This window comes from Phyllostomus discolor, chromosome 12 (genome assembly GCF_004126475.2).
Source record: "Phyllostomus discolor isolate MPI-MPIP mPhyDis1 chromosome 12, mPhyDis1.pri.v3, whole genome shotgun sequence".
Lineage (NCBI taxonomy): Eukaryota > Metazoa > Chordata > Mammalia > Chiroptera > Phyllostomidae > Phyllostomus > Phyllostomus discolor.
In genome coordinates this window covers 29,476,578-29,493,525 of record NC_040914.2, presented here as the reverse complement: position 1 = coordinate 29,493,525, position 16,948 = coordinate 29,476,578, and the positions used below count along the sequence as shown (strand labels likewise).

Genomic DNA, 16,948 nt, shown 5'->3' with positions numbered 1-16,948 from the left:
ATCCTAAGAACCCTGGAACACCAATCCAAAAGAACCTATGCACCCCAATGTTCATAGCAGCACAATTTACAATATCCAAGTGATGGAAGCCACCTAAGTGCCCATCAGTAAATGAATGGATCAAAAAACTATGGTACCTTTACACAATGGAGCGCCTACCCTTTGCAACAGCATGGATGGAACTGGAGAGCATTATGCTAAGTGAAGTAAGCCAGGTGGTGAGGAACAAATACCATATGATCTCACCTTTAGCTGGTACCAAATCATCAAAAGAAAAAAAGAAAACAAGCAAAATATAACCAGGGACATTGAAATTAAGAACAATCTGATGGTAGCCAGAGGGGAGGTGAGAGGGGATAATGGGGTGAAGGGGGGAAGGGTTTTCAGGAACAACTATAAAAGACACATGGACAAAACCAAGCAAGGTGGAAGCAAGGGAAGGAGGTGGGTTTGGCTGGGGTGGGCGGGAGTGGTGCAGGGTAAACACAGACAACTGTAATTGAACAACAATAAAATAATTCTTTGTTCAATTCCCACTCAGGGCACATGCCTGCATTGCGGGCCAGGCCCCCAGTGGGGGCCAGGTGAGAGGCAACCACATGTTGATGTTTCTTTCCCTCTTTCTCCCTGCCTTCCCCTTTCCTTAAAAATAAATAAATAAAATCTTTTTTTTTTTTTTAAAGAACTTTAGCTTTCAGGGGCGCTTGGTAGGTGTCTGGAGAGTGTTGTCCTCAATAGATCCCTTATGTATTTGGAGACATTAGTTCAGACTCAAGGGAGCTCAGAATGCTCCCTGAGGCAAAAAATATTATTTCAATTATTCCCAAAGACTAGAAATCCCAGCCTCTGCCTGGGCTGGGGTGTGTCCTTTACTGAGTAGGAGGAAAGGCAACAGGAAGAGCATCCGTGAAACTCAGCCCTTCTGTTTCCTGACTCATGTGAATGGAAGACATTTTAGTCAGATTTAAGACTCAATGAACTTGCTGTACTGGTTTCTAAATCACTGTTCTTCATTTCAGCCTCAAATTTACAGAGGGGACCATGGGAACTGGCAAGTCCTCTGACCATACTTTGGTCAACACTAACTTGGACCCTGGGTGGTTAGTGCAGTGCATCACCGGATACACCAAATTGGAAAGTTTGATCTCAGGTCAGGGTACATACAAGCAACTGATGAATACCTCAATATGTGGAACAACATATTAATGTTTCCCTCTCTCCCTCTAAAATTAGCTAAATAAAAAAAAATCCACTTGCTTGGGGTAGAAACCAGATGCCTAACAGTGGCCTGGAGACTCTGCAGACCAGGTCCCCATATCCTGTCTACATCAGCATCTTTTCTCCATGCTTTCTTTACTCTGGTTAAACCTCACAGTTTGAAGTGACCTCAAATTAGGTGATATTGGTTGTAGTGACAATTTCCTCAATAAAACACAAACCTTCCCGGAGTGGGTGGTAGAAGAAGAACCAAAAGATGACCACACTCTCTGGTAGCAGTTTTGATCTGATGGAATAGGGCAATAGTATCAGCTGAAGGAAGGTTGGGACACCAGTACCATATTGTTTATTGTGGCCACACCACCACATGTGGATGTTGTTGGGAATAAGATGGAGTAGGGAAGATGTTTTGTATTGTAGAAAAGGTAGTTAGCTTCAGACATATTGTCCTAGAGAAGACAAAATGGGTGGCTTCTAACACAAAGTGAGTGAGTGAATCTTGATCACAGCACTGTTTTCTGCTAGAAGAACCGGGAAGGGAAGGAAGGTGGGTCCAGTGGAGAAACGCTGTCAACTTGGCACTCTTCATTATTTTACCCTAGTTGTAGTCCTATCATTACATGAATGTAAGGAAGGGTAGGAACATTTACAGATTTCAAAGAAAAAATCAAACCTGCCCCCCCAGGTCTTCAATGTATTTTCTTCAGTTTCATCTTCCAAGGTCTATGATGAATGTCCTATTTAATGTCGCCACCCTTCCTTGACCAGTGAATGTTTCATCATACTTTCCTGCTCTTTTCAATTTTCCATAGAACTCATTACTAATCAACTATGTAATAACTTGGTTTCATGTAATGCTGTCTCTCCCTTAGAAGGTAGATTCTGTGTTTTGTACAATGAAGGTCCAGTGTAGCTACCAAAGTGCCCAACGGTTGTAAGAACCTCAATAATTTCTGGAATAAGACTTACTGAATGACATCACAGATTTCTGCTCTTTTGAATCACCCAGCTGTTCTTTCTATCTCATCTCTTTTTATCTCCCTCTCTTTCTATCTCACGTGCTTCTATACTTTCTATTCCAGTAAACTTGAAATAAATAATATTTTGAGACAAACTTGCAAATAACTAATAATCCTGGATAACAGAAAGCTGTTTCATTCTCTCACTTATTACATCACAGCATTTGTTGGCCTGCTCTGTGTTCCCTGAGATTAAAAAAAACAAACAAAACAAAAAACATTTTCACAAGTAAGTTCTTCCCTAGCTATCTTCAGTTTTCAATATAAAACTTTGTATTTCAATATTAATTTCTTTCAGTAATTTAGTAATTTGTACAATCTGCCAATGTTTTTCAATGATCATCTTAACTCCCCATGCAGGTCTCGCCACTGAAATTAAAGGTGACATGATAATCATTTTACACCAAAGATATGACATCATGGTGTCCCAAACCTTTATCTCAGGTTCAGATGCTCCTTCCCACACATGCATAGGTGTTGCCCTGGCACCTGCTGTCCCAACTGCAAATGTCATTTGATCAGTTTCTATTTTGTAGATGGGAGTCAGATTCATTTACCTATATCACTGAAATTAGTAGAAAAGACAAACATAAATCTCTGTCTCTTATGTTTCCTGGGATTGGACCACAAATACATTTTGTATATAATAAGAAATGATGCTTCCTGACAACACCTGATACATCCCATCCCTTTGCCCAAACTGCTTTAGGGCTGCATGACACCTATTCTCTCTCCTTAGCTGTAGTTTCTGTGAAATCTTTTCATTTTCTCTCACTCTAAAAACTTTACTCTGCAGACACATGGCCAAGCAATGAAATGCAACTACATACTGCTGCTGAGTTGCCTGGGGCCTCAGCACAGGGGATGACATGAGTGTTTGATTTTGGTGTATTTAATTTTTTGAAGTCATTTAATTATTTCTTGAAAAATTTTTGTTTAGTGATTTTTTTTGTGGGGAGAGAAACATGAACTTGTTGTTCTGCTTTTGAAGCATTCATTGGTTGCTTCTTATGTATGCCCTGACCAGGGATCGACTTGCAACCTTGGTGTATCGGGATGATGCTGTAACAAACTGAGCTACCTGGCCAGGGCCATAAATTGATTTTAGAGATAGAGAGGGAAAGAGAGGTAGAGAGAAACATAGATTTGTTATTCCACTTATTTATGCACTCATTGGTTCTTGTATGTGCCCCATCTTGGGATCTAACCCACAACCTTGGGGTATCAGGACAATGCTCTAACCAAATATACTATCCAACCAGGGTGGGTTTTGGTGTGTTTAGTTATGAGTCTGTTGTGCTGCTGTCTGTAAAAATCCAGCTCTAAAATTTCTGTCATCAAAAGTGTTAGCATTTACCTCCTGTTTAGAGACCTGAGGGCCTAATCATTTCCTCATTTAAGGAAACGAAATGCTCATTTAAAGAACATAAAGCCTAATAATGCTGGTGGGGCTTGGGGAAAAAAGGGAATAGTCAAGACTTCAGTGAACCTCATGGTCCTAGACACAGGGGCCTAGGCTGCTGCAGGATGTAACAGGCACTCCTCACCAGGTTGCGGGTCTCAGCCGGGTGAGGAGGGGTGGGGGTGGGGCAGAAAACACTCACTCACCTCTGGGAGCCTCTGCGTGGCTACCACCAACAAATTCTGTGGGTGGAACAGAGGCTATAAGGTGTTCAAGGCTCAGAAGCCCTATCCAGCTGCTATTGCAGGTTGTCAATCCTCAAACAACCTCTTGACAGTGCGGATGACTTCTCCAGAGACTCCTGTTGTGCCAGGCTTCTCTGGAGTCTCTCTCTCCCTCTCTCACATCAATAAATAAATATATTTTTGAAAAACATGTTGTGTCACTGTGAAGGACACTTGTAAATAACAACTTAGGGTTTCAGGAGCTCTTGGAGGTTTCTGGCAGTGTTGTCTGCAACACAACCCTTAACTTGTTTGGAGATATTTCACATTCTGTGAATCTCAGGATGCTCCCTGAGGTGAGAAGTATTATCTTGATTATTCCTAAAGACTACGAATTCAAATAAACATATATTTTCATTCAGGCATAAAATGCATCTACTCTTAGCTGGGATGTGTTAACCATTTTCCACCAATTTTAATGCACGGAGTCAGAAGCAATAGTGGATTTTGTAACTCTTTGTACCTTCATTCTGAGCCATAATTTGGAAGAAAAAGAGGGACTTAGGATGCCCTTAAGAAGAACTAGGAATTATCTCTGCTACTGATGATCTCTCCTGCCTGTATCCTCAGTGACAGTGTCCACACTATAGAAAAACATTGTTTATCCATTTAGTATTTCCTACTCAATATGCTAAGATATATTAAATTCCTTGAGGAATCTATCATATTTCTCAAACTGAGAGGAACTTATCAAATTATGTTTGGGTATGGGACAGTGACTAATGTTCTGAGGCAGAGCACATGTGAAATATACAGATGATGTATTATAGAATTGTACAGCTGAAACCTATATAAATTTATTAACCAAAGTCATTGCAATAAATTCAGTAAGAAAATTAATAAATTTTAGAAATGGAAAAAGCCCTTGCCAGTGTGGCTCAGATGGTTGGTCATCATCCTGCAAAGCTAAAAGACACCAGTTCAGTTCCCGATCAGGTCACATGCCTGAGTTATGGGCCTGTTCCCCGGTCAGGGAGCATGCAAGAGGGAACCAATGGATCTTTCTCACATTGATGTTTCTCTTCCTCCTTTCCCCTATCTCTGGAATCAATAAAAGAAAAAACATTAATGAAAAAAAAAAGAACATTTATACTGTAAAACATTTGAATACAGCCCCAGAAGCCAAGGGCAGCTTCTCCACACAGTGAAGCCTTATCTGCAAACTGATAGTCCTCCCTTCTATGGATGCAAAGAGGAAAACAGAAATGTCACAATTTACCTGGCAGATTGCCCTCTTCCATGATTTAAGCCATCCCTACATGGCAACTTCCAGTCTCTCAGTAGGACTGAGCCCCAGTTCCTAGTGGACACCAACTCACAATTGGGTTCCAAATAACTAGCACACATGCTTTTGCCTGTATGCTGTACAGAATCCTTTCTTTTTCTCCAAACTGCTTACTGAAACTGGTTGGATAAATAAACTCCTTCACCACCTATACCTGCCATCTTTGGAACAAATGAGTGGAAAACATTGGACTTTTATGATATTTGTTCATCAAATAGCATTCTACAACTTCCAGTTACCAGTCATATTTATGTCCTATTTAGCTATTGATATTCCAGTGAATCAAAGGAACAATGACATCCTTTGAATATAAGGTTCTGTTTCATGAGCTAAGGCCTATTCCCAGCTTCCCACTTCCCCTCCCCATGTTTTTAGGTGCTTGTGGCTACTTGAAAGTAAAGGGTGTTGACAGAGGACTGGGTAGCAGGTAGGTTTGTGTCCTAGTGTTGGGGCTCATTGTCTTCTCACATGGGACACATTACTGGATTTTAAAAAGTAAACACACATTACACTTTCATTTATTCAACAGGTATTTATTGGTCATTTAAAATGTGTCAGCCAGCCCTGGCTGGTGTGGCTCAATGAACTAAGTGCCAGCCTGCGAACCAAAGAGTCACCGGTTGCATTCCCATTCAGGGCACATGCCTGGGTTGTGGGCCAGTACCCCAGTACGGGGGGTGCTTGAGAGGCAACCACACATTGATACTTCTCTCCCTCTCCTTTCCTTACCCTCTCTCCAAAAATAAAAAAAAAACAAAATATTTAAGAAAATAAAATGTGTCAGCCTCTTTGTAGGCACCTGAGACACTTTGCTGAACAAAACAGAAATTTCCTGCCTTCCTTAAACTTACATTTTAGAGAGGGAGAAAATGAATGGAATATATGATTGAGAAATTATAAAGTATGTTCTAAATAGAGAAGTACTATGGAAATATACGTACTTGAAGACATATTTATATTCATTACATAGAGGAAGCTTCAGGTATAGAGGAAACACGTCTGAAGGCAGTTCTCTGGTGCATCCTCAGGTGGCGGTGGTAGGTGGATGACTGGCGGAAGCATCTCTGGCACACAGAACACACATAGGGCTTCTCTCCCGTGTGAATTCTCTCATGAGCCAGAAGGTTGGTTCTGTAGCTGAAGGACTTAGCACAGGTGCTGCACCTGAAAGGCTTCTCTCCTAAATGAATCTTCTGATGCATGCGTAGGTCTGAGGCCTGGAAAAAGCCTTTGTCACACACGGCACAAATAAATATCCTCTTATTATTGTGTCTTCTAAGATGGACTTTTAACCAAGAGAAACACCTAAAGATCTTGGGACACTTCTTACATTGGTATGACCTTTGAGCTCTTTGGAATCTTTCTTTAGGTCTCCCACATGTGGAGCTTCCAGCATTGCTCTGGTGGGTAGGAATGGGCTCAGGGGTGACCTGGTACAGCCTGGAGAGGAATGCTGGTCTTACCTCCATGAGAACATCTTGATTACAGGGTTCTTTTGGGGACCCTCCCTGGGACCTGGAGGTGCCTAGACTTGCTCTTCTGGAGCTGAGTACATTCTCCAAAGAAACATCTCCCCTGCCAGGCTCAGGAGAGTTCTCTCCCTGGATAATGAGCAGGGGAGGTGTTTGATGGCCTTGACTAGTAATATTGACATTTTCTTCAGTAGTTTTCAAAGAAATGTTGCTACCATTTTCTTTATCCTCATCTCCTGTGAAAATAAAGACATGACTCAGTGAAATTGTACCCAAGAAAGAGTTTATACAGAACAGCCCTCTGGTTCATGGGCCCCGCCTCACTCACCTTGTCTTCTTTGCAGAGAAGCATCTTGGGCAGCCCAGGGGAGTGTTCCCACATTTGCCACTGTTGGGGTTTCTGCTGACAATTGTTTCTTAAAGTGAACAATGACTTCTCTTAAGGGCACAGTGTCAGAAAAGAGGGCTTCCTGTCCCCGCATGTGGACATGGACCTGTAAACAAAGCCTGATCACTGTCATATCTGGATCTCTTCAGCTACAGACACATGTGAAAAACCTACCCTCATTGGGCTTTCCCAAGATCCCTCTACTGCATGCTCCTGTGCCCACTATCCTGCCTTTTACCTCCGATGGCCTTAAATTCATGGTAATTTCTTGTTCGTGTATCCTTCTGAGGGAAGAACTAGTTCATGTTAAGTCATTTCTCATCCTTGAGGTGTCTGCTCAAATATGATTTTGTTAATGAGCCCTCTTACCACTTCACCAGCTTAAAAGAGTATTAATGAGTATCTATTAATACACTGGCTCTTACATGTCCCACTGAATATATGAATATGGAATTTTTTCCTTGTTCACTTAGAATGGTAAAGATTCCCTTTACTCCTCCCAAGGGAGGACTAGCAACTGAGTCTACTCTTCTTTCTTTACTTCCAGGCACCCCCAATAGACTACTATTCCTTTTTTTCCTCAGCCCCTCACCTCAGGGGTCAGAACCCTCCACTCACCAAGCCAGGGGGCTTCAGGCAATCATCACTCAGGCTTTCCATGAATGTCTCCAGGTTTCTGCCACTTGCTTCCCATTTCTCCTTCAACATGGACCTGTCACTGCAGTGCCTACTGATCATAAACTGTTCCAGCGTCAAACAAGAAATAATTTCATCCTTGCTGTGTTTTTCTGGCTGCAGCCATGAGTGAAATAATTCATAGAGTCTTTGCAGTTCCTGCCTTGCACACATGTTATTGCTATTTTGAAATAAGCTGAGCTCAGTACTTGGAAATGTGGAGATCCCTTCTCCCTCCTGGATGGCAGGTCCTTGGCTAGGTTTACTCTCTAGATTTTCTGACTCGTGATCATTCCTCGATGGTTTAGCTTGATAGGAATTTCTGAGATATGAAGCCATTCTTAGCACGAATTTTCAGAGAGACTAAACTTCAGGAGTTCAAGCTCCTCTTAGTTATTTACTCTAGGGATTTGTTTCAATAACTGGTAGATGCTTAAACACTGCAAGCTGGAGAGATAGAAAGGATGTATTATTAATTACAGCACTGAGATACTTAAAAACAAACAAAAAAGTTTGGGTCCAGATAAACTCATAGATGAATTCTACTAGACAATGAAGAAAAAAGAAAGATTTCTAATTTTATGCAAACTTTCCTAGAGCATTTAAAAAAAAAAAGAGAGTGGAAACACTTCCCTTTTGGTTAAGGAGGTTAGCAGCTCCCTGATAACAAAACCTTGCCAATACATTAAAGAAAGGAACTCCATAGGCCAATTTGTCATGAATGTAGGTGTAAAAATCAAAAGCAAATTATTTGCAAGTCAAACCCAGGGTTTACTTTCTAAATGAAGAGTTAAAATTTAAAAATCAATGTGACCTACCACATTAATGGAATATAGAAAAAAAAACCCCACTATAATCATATGCCTAGATACATTTAAATTTTTAATTTTAAAATGTTTAATAAAAGTCAGTGCTCATTATGAAAGATACTTAGTAGACAAGAAATAAAGAGAATTTCATTAATGTGATCAAGTATACAAAATGCAGCAAAAATTATATGTAAAAGTTTTCACCTTAAGATTGAGAGACAGCTGATGCCCCCTATCAAGTCTATGCAACAATGGACTGCTCCGTAACCAGCTTATATATATATATATATAAGAGAGAGAGAAAGAGAGTGAGTGCATGTCATTATTTATATATATCCTAACTTTGTTCACAGAGAAGTCCCAAATATTCTACAAATATTAGATGAGGTAAATTTTTGCAAGATACATAAAACAAGACCAATATACCAAAATCAATTGGATTGTACAATAACACAAGCAGCTGAAAATTAAAACAAAAATACTTTACCACTATATAACCATTAACCAAATATCTAAGAAAAAATCCAGCCTTGACTGATGTGGCTCAGTTGTTGGGGTATAGTCCCACAAAGTGAAAGGTTGCAGGTTCAGTTCTCAGTCAGGGCACATGCCTGGGTTGTGGGTTCAAACCCTGTTGGAGTGTGTACAAGAGGCAACCAACTGATGTTTCTTACATTGATGCTTCTCTCCCTCCCTTTCTCCCTCTCATTCCTTCTCTCAATAAATACAATTTTTTAGGAAATCCAATAAAAATGTGAGGCCTGAACCCAAATAGACAAAAATATTATTTCTAATTATCATATTTAAATGATTTTTATTAATATCTATGAATTTTTTAAAAGTTCTTTATCTGAATGTTTATTAAAAGCAATATATGTGCCCTGATGGTGTGGCTCAGTGGATTGAACGCCAGCCTGCAAACCAAAGGGTTGCCAGTTCAGTTCCCAGTCAGGGCACATACCTGGGTTGCAGGCCAAGTCCTCAGTAGGGGGCGTGCAAGGGGCAACCACACATTGATGTTTCTCTCCCTCTCTTTCTCTCTCCCCCTCTCTCTAAAAATAAATATAAATATAAATATTTTTTAAAAAGCAATATATGTGGTATAATGGTAAATTAAATATTCAAATATTTTGACCTAAAAATTATTTCCCATTTTGATTAGTTCTTTAGAATAGAGAAACATAAAGTAGCTCACCCTGCCACTTACAAGAGCTATCACAAGAGGAAAAGCAAGGATCCTTCCACACTGAATTAGGAAAATGAAAGTATTTTAGAATTAGACTGTTTGAGGTACTACCCTATTGTGAACACATTTAATGTGCCAAGCGAAATGGCTGATTTGCACCAACAAAACAAGGTTTGGGTGCCAAACGGATCCTCTCCCTCCACTTCACTGTGAATAAGGCCACATCCCCTCTCCAGGCCCCAGGGCCCGCTGTCTCAGGAATACCATACTCTCTGTCCAGAAGGTCTTTCTCTTTTCTTCAAAGTTCTACTTTACTTGTGTCCTAAAACCAGCACCCACAGACCAAGCTCCCCCCATCCTGACACTTCATCCCAAAATCTCCTTTGGTCAAAGGATGAGCTTCTCAGCTCAGGCTTAGAGACTCTGCATAACAGCCCTAGGTTTCCCTCGGAGCTCTCTAGGCTTCTTCACAGCTAGAGTAGGGTCTAAAGGAGACCCTTTAAAATTAGCAAGTAATAACAGTTTCTAAGTGGAATTTTCAAAGTCTTTAATTTCTTTTTTTAAAGATTTTATTTATTTACTTTTAGAGAGAGGAGGAAGGAGAAAGAAAGGGAGAGAAACATCAGTCCGTTGCCTCTCACACGTCCTCAACTGGGGACCTGACCTGCAACCCAGTCATGTGCCCTAGACTGGGAATTGAACCGGCAACCCTTTGGTTTGCAAGCTGGCACTCAGTCCACTGAGCCACACCAGCTAGGGTTCAAAGTCTTTAATTTCTAAATGTTGTCCAAAAGCTGAACCTCTGGTGAAACTGACCAGTGGAATCATACTGCATACGGAATTCTAAATTGCCCCTGGAGCCCTGGCTGGTGTGGTTCAGTGGATCAAGTGCTGGCCTGTGAACCAAAGGTTCACTGGTTCAATTCCCAGTCAGAACATATCCCTGGATTGCAGGCCAGGTCCCCAGTGTGGGGTGTGTGAGAGGTAATCACATATTGATGTGTTTCTCTCCTCTTCTCCTTCCCTTCTTCTCTCTCTAAAAATAAATTTATTTTTAAAAATGGGCATCGCAAATGGCAGGGTCCAGGCAGGGCCATCCTGCACACCCCTCTGAGACCCAACTGCAAAAGGTCCAGAAAGGGGCGCCCAGGGGTACAAGGCACCCAGTCACTCTTCCCCCAAGACTTCTGGTTCCCAGCCACCTGCACTAAGGAATCAATAAATATCATGTACATATATATAAAGGATAGACATGTTCACAGGTTGGAAGACTCAGTATTATTTAAAAAAACCTTAATTTTTCCTAAATTGCTTTATAAACTTAATGCTATCCCAGTGAAAATCCACCAAGTGTGTGTGTGTGTGTGTGTATGTAATAAACAACAAGCTAACCTCAAAATTATATAGACATAAAGGGGCTAAAAATAACCAAGACAAATCTGAAGAAGAATTTTTCAAGATGCACTTAACCTGAAAGCAAAATGGATTAAAAGACTATATTCATTAAAACTGTGATCATTAAGACACAAAAAGCAATAGAACAGAATGTTGTGTTGTTATGGATCAACATCTATAGGTACCTGCTTTCTGGGAAACATGACAGGGAAGTGTATTCCAAAGGGGAAAATTTTTTTTCCTCAATGAATGGTATTAGGTCAACTCACTATCCATAAAGGGGAAAGTTAATCCTGACCCCTACCTTATACCATTTACATAAATTAGTTCTTAGGTGGATTAAAAAGAAACACCTCAGAAATATAAAACAACAGCAGCAAAATAAAAAATGAAATATAAAATAATAAAGCATCTAGAACACCACATAGAAGAACACATTTAAGAACTTATAATAGAAAAGATATCTTTAAGATGAGAGAAAGAACTCAGCACAAAGGAAGACTGATATACTGGACTACTTTAAAATGAAGATTTCTGTTTACCAAGTAGAGTCATTCATTCATCGAAAAGATGAAGTACATCCTGACCCATGTGGCTCAGTTGGTCGGGCATTGTTTCACAATGTAAAAGGTCACTGGCTCAACTCCCAGTCAGGGCACATGCCTAGGTTATGGATCCAGTCCTGACTAGGGTATATACAAGAATCAGCTGATTGATATTTTTCTCTTGCATGGATTTTTCTCTCTTTTCTTTCTCCCTTCCCTTCTCTCTAAATAAATAAATAAAAATAAAAATAATTTATAAGATTAAGCACAGCATAGGAGAAAAAATTTTCAGTAGTACACAAAACACTAGATGAGTTTATACAGAACTCCTTCAAATCAATTAAATAAAGGACTGCTTAATAGAAAAATTGTCAAAAGTACTTATCAAAAGTGGACTGAGGTGGGCTCTCTCTGGAGCACGCCCATGCCTTTCTTCCTCAGGTGTGCATCTTTATATTTCCTCCCTAAGCTCTAAGGTTCCCCCTGAGACTTGCAACTAGCAGAGCAGTGGGCAGCAGCAGCTTGTCTAGGGCTAACCCTCTGTACCATCTCCAAGGCCTCCCTTTTCTGACTTTTCAGTGAGCTAACAGCAGCCCCACCCTGGCTCATGTTCTCCTATTCCTGTAACATTTCTAGAGAGCCAAAGCAAAGCACCACCTAGCATCTCTCCTGTTGCTTCTTCTACCCTAAGCCCTTTGTTTCACTGTCCTCAGCTTTAATAAACGTACTCTCAAAATAAAAAATTAAAATAAGAAGGAAGTGGATTAATGAACAAGTAAAAAGAAGTTCAACCTCACTAACGATCCCAGAAATGCAAATAAAACTACAATATCATGCTACAAAATACCTGCCAGAGTGACTAAAATCAAATAGATTAGGTATCGGCATGTCTGAAGTACCTGGAGGTCTCAGTCATTGTTGGTGGGTATCCACTGTAGAAAGGTTTTGACCGGAATCATCTAAATTTGTATTTATGCATTCCCTGTGACTCATCAATTTTACTCCTGGGCATATACTCAACAGAAAAATGTATTCATGTACATTGAAGACATAAAAAAGGATGTTTAAATCATCATAATGTACAATACTCCCACGTTGCAACCTCCTAAATGCCCAACATTAAATGGGATAGATCATAATTAACTCATACAGAAGCATGTTTGACAGCAATGAAAATGAACTGTGTCATGCAATAAGATGGCTTAATCACACATCAAAATGTTGAATGAAATAATCCAGACACCAAACAAAAACCTTTTGTTTAGTCCTATTTATGCTGTTTCAAAAGCATACAAATATTATCAATATTATTTAAGATGTTGCATTTTGGAGACAACAGTGGAAACCAGGAGAGGTACATATACAGAAGGCTCCATAGGAGGACCCCATCCCAGTTTTCCTGGGGTGCCGTACTTCCTGTTTTTTAGTTGGCAATTGTCTATCTCTCTGACTTCAAAGGTAGTTATGCAGGAGTGTTTCTCTATACAAAGCTACCAAGCTATATATACTTTTAGTTTTAAATTTTTTGTTATGTGCATTATACTTCAATAAAAATGCTCAATTTTATTTTATTTAAAATTTTTTCTATTTCAAGGACAGTTGACATTCAATATTACATTAATTTCAGGTGTATAGCATAGTGATTAGGCATTTTTATATCTTAGGAAGTGATTCCCCTGATAAGCCAAATACCCACCTGGTTCCACACATAGTTATTACAGTATTATAGACTATATTCTGAATGCTGTACTTTACACCCCTGTGACTACAGTATTTTGCCATATATAATGCATTCCTGTATATAATGTGCACCCATGTTTTGGGCCCAAACTTTCAGAAAAAAAACTTTTAAGTTTTTAATTCAATTATTTATTTACATTTAGAAACAAAACCGATGATCATATTCCAGGGTATTATTTTGCATACACATATCATTATTGCTTTCTAGAGTTACTTTTAATGCATCAGCATAAATAAAAGAATTAAAAACATTTATATAGATACAGAATACTACCCATGTATAATGCAAATCCTTATTTTTCCCTCAAAAACTTGAGCAAAAAATTGCACATCATATATGGCAAAATATGGGTATTTTGTAACATCCCAATTTTACTACTTAATCCCTTTACCTTTTTCACCCATCCCCCAACTCCCTCCCATTTGGCAACCACAAATTTGTTCTCTGCATCTATGCAAGTTTGTTTCTGTTATGTGTTTTTCATTTAAAAAATGTCCAATTGCAAATACTAAATGGGGTCTTAACTTGCAACTGGACACGATGTGATTGAATGAAGGCAATGATCTTGTACAAATATACTTTAAGTTATTGTAAGAAAACAAAATGTTAGGAAAAGCTGAAAAACAAAGTGAATGAAAGGGAAGAGGCAGGCTGGAATCCATACAAATGGTCTCCTCCTGTGTTGGAAATGCCTACGTCAAACACGGGTGCCTGCATGACCAGCTGTGTCGGTCCAGTGACACATTCCATAGGAAATTTTCTCTTCACTGATTTTCTTTTTTTCCACCATCAATTACCTTTCCTTGTGAAAAACATTTCTCCTTGCTTAACTGCATTCACCAAAGTTACAGTTTGGTGTCCCTCTGTTTTTAATCCCTGTCGTTTTTCCAGGTGTGTAGGATCCAGCAGAGATGAAATTGAGTTTGCATTGCTCCATATTAATTTATATTGATTTCTGACCACAGATTATATTACCTGGGCAATGGTAGGCATATCATCTGGGATGTCAAATGGATAAAAGATTTAATCCCTTCTCTATATCACCTCTCTATTTTTGTGTCCTTTTCCCATTTTAAATATAGTTAACATTTCAAAGATTTGTATTTTTTATAAGTTTCATGCCACAAAATTGCAAAATATGGGTGTTGGGAGGCATTGATACGTGGTCACATAAAACCCCACGTAATTAGTTTCTGTTAGTCAATGTCATGACATCTTTGTGTCATTCTCAAGTGACCATTTGATCAGATTACCTACCATGATCTCATTATTTATTGAGGCAATAGGTAACTAGTAAAAAACCTCAAGAAGAAAACACTTTTGTCTTCCCCTAATCCGTTTATCACAAAGCTTCCAGCCAACTCAAAACTATAACCTGTTTAGGTCACATTTCACTTTAATCCCTGCTTGCATCACTCTTCCTCTCAGAGAAGAATGCCAAACCCAACCTGGTCCCTTAGGGCCACGCCAGCCCACCTTCTCACCCCTCCATCTCCCTCTGAGGTGTTGTGGCCAGTTCTCATATCCAGGTAAACTGTCTGTCTTGGTCTCTGTCTCTCTCCTGTAGGATCCATGCCCTGCCCTTCTTCTCAGTCTCCCACAGATTTTCTTTCTAGACTGCCTCCAGGCACACACAGACCACGTGGTCACACTTGCGGACATGCATTTAATTCCACACAGACACAGCTGGAATTTAAGATCAGACTGTATAATAAAAGTCCCCAGCCCTGGCTGGCGTAGCTCAGAGGGTTGAGCACGGGCTGGGAACCAAAGTGTCCCAGGTTCGATTCCCAGCCAGAGTACATTCCTGGGTTGCAGGCCATAACCTCCAGCAACCGCACATTGATGTCTCTCTCTCTCCAACTCCCTCCCTTCCCTCTCTAAAAATAAATGAATAAAATTAAAAAAAAAAGTTCCCATCACAAGAAAACAACATTTTGTAACTATGTGTGCTAACAGATGTTAACTAGACTTAGTATGGTGATCATTTTGCAATATATTATAAAGAAAGAGTCATTGTATTGTATACCTGAAGCTGGTAGAATATTATATGCTAGTTACATCTCAGTACAAAACAAAACAAAACAAACAAACAAACAAACAAAAAAGCAGATTGTCAGTCTCCTTAACCTGGAGTCCAACATTTACAAGCTGTGTGACCCCAGGCGCATTACCCATCAGGTCCCCATCTGTATCATGGGGGCTCTGATCTCCAATGCCACTAACTTCCAGAGTTGCCACAGCAGCTCAGAGTTAACATTTATTTGCTGGCACATGGGAAGCACTCAGTATATATCCGCTAAATATCCGACAGCCACGCTTTCAATGTCAAGTTCTACCCATACCACCCTTTCCCAAGATGCCTTAAAAATGAATTCCTAGAAAGATGCAATTAACCTGACAACATAGCCACGCAGACAAGGCTTCTCAAGGAGATGTCTCCTGCAATTGGGCCAGATTTTGCACAGCTAGAGCAGTAGCCACAATAGACCCCCCATGCCTGAGAGACCCCAAATCTTTGTATGTAGAAACTCTCTCCTCGTAGCTAAGCCTATATACATATGCATGCACTCTCACCCGCAGACATACACAATTAGAAATTTTCTTTCCTTTCCAGAAACTCACCGCCTCAAGAAGACTGAACTTCCAACTGAGTAATCCTGGCCCAAAGGCTGAGGTGCTGACTGGCTGGCTGCACTGGCTCATATGGTATCCTTTCCCAAGGTTCCTCCCTTTTATAAAGAGACTGGGTCAGTCATGAGATCAAAGACATAATTGGATAAAATCTGCCCAGTAATGCATCCCTGAAGGCAACTTCACCCTCCAGCTCTCTCAAAACTACTGCAATAGAGCATAATCCCCTGGGTGGGGGAGCCAGAGGCCATCATCAATCACACTGACATCTTACTGTGAAATCTAACAACATTAACTCTAAGGCAGAATGCAAAGGTTAACATTAGTCTCACATAAACTCTAGTCAAGTTGTGTCATAAATGAGTCTTACGAACTTGCTAATTTTAAGAGATTTGGGGATCACAAGTGTAGGACTGTTCTCTCCTCCTGTGCCAATGAGTCAGAGGGGCCCTGGGACTCAAGCAGAGGGTTCCAAGTCCAGCAAGGAGACCACAGGGGCTGCGACTAGGATCCTTACCGGAGGAAGGGAGATGCTGGTGCTTATTTTATATTGAGAAACACATGATGTTTGATAGACTTGTGAGGACTGAGGGAGAGGAAGGGGTTTCAATGGTGAGAGGCTCCTAGTTTGAAAATCTGGCTGGGAGGGGGTCTCCTGTACTCACACAAGGGAGACTAAGCACTTTGTTCCCTGACTCATTGTGGAGTGAGGGACCAGCCTACAGAGGACCAGGGAGAGTTGGGGAAGCAGATGGAGTGGGATTTTTTGAGGGAAGGTGCTTGGGGAGCAGTCCAAACAATATCTGTCTGTCCTTTACGTTCAAGTAATATCCAGAATCAAATCACTTTTTAGTCCCCCCCATCTACCCTCCCCAGATTATTGAGGTCAGTTCCT

General features: G+C 40.3%; 3 protein-coding genes across 6 annotated transcripts in view; all 3 read right to left on the bottom strand.

Annotated features, from left to right (window-relative positions):
- LOC114511481 (zinc finger protein 345-like) overlaps positions 1 to 16,948 on the bottom strand; it is a 447,937-nt gene that overhangs the window by 312,640 nt on the left and 118,349 nt on the right. The window lies entirely within an intron of this gene.
- The window catches only part of LOC114511525 (zinc finger protein 345-like), a 101,211-nt gene that overhangs the window by 26,162 nt on the left and 58,101 nt on the right, over positions 1 to 16,948 (bottom strand). The gene's annotated exons all lie outside the window — the stretch shown is intronic.
- Positions 5,910 to 16,248, bottom strand: LOC114510807 (zinc finger and SCAN domain-containing protein 4-like). The gene is made up of 4 exons (XM_028529287.2): positions 16,045 to 16,248; positions 7,687 to 8,190; positions 7,009 to 7,174; positions 5,910 to 6,916 (listed from the first exon to the last, which is right to left on the bottom strand). Exons 2-4 carry the CDS (start codon positions 8,080 to 8,082, stop codon positions 6,171 to 6,173), a joined length of 1,308 nt encoding a protein of 435 aa, XP_028385088.1. The 5' UTR covers positions 8,083 to 8,190; positions 16,045 to 16,248; the 3' UTR covers positions 5,910 to 6,170.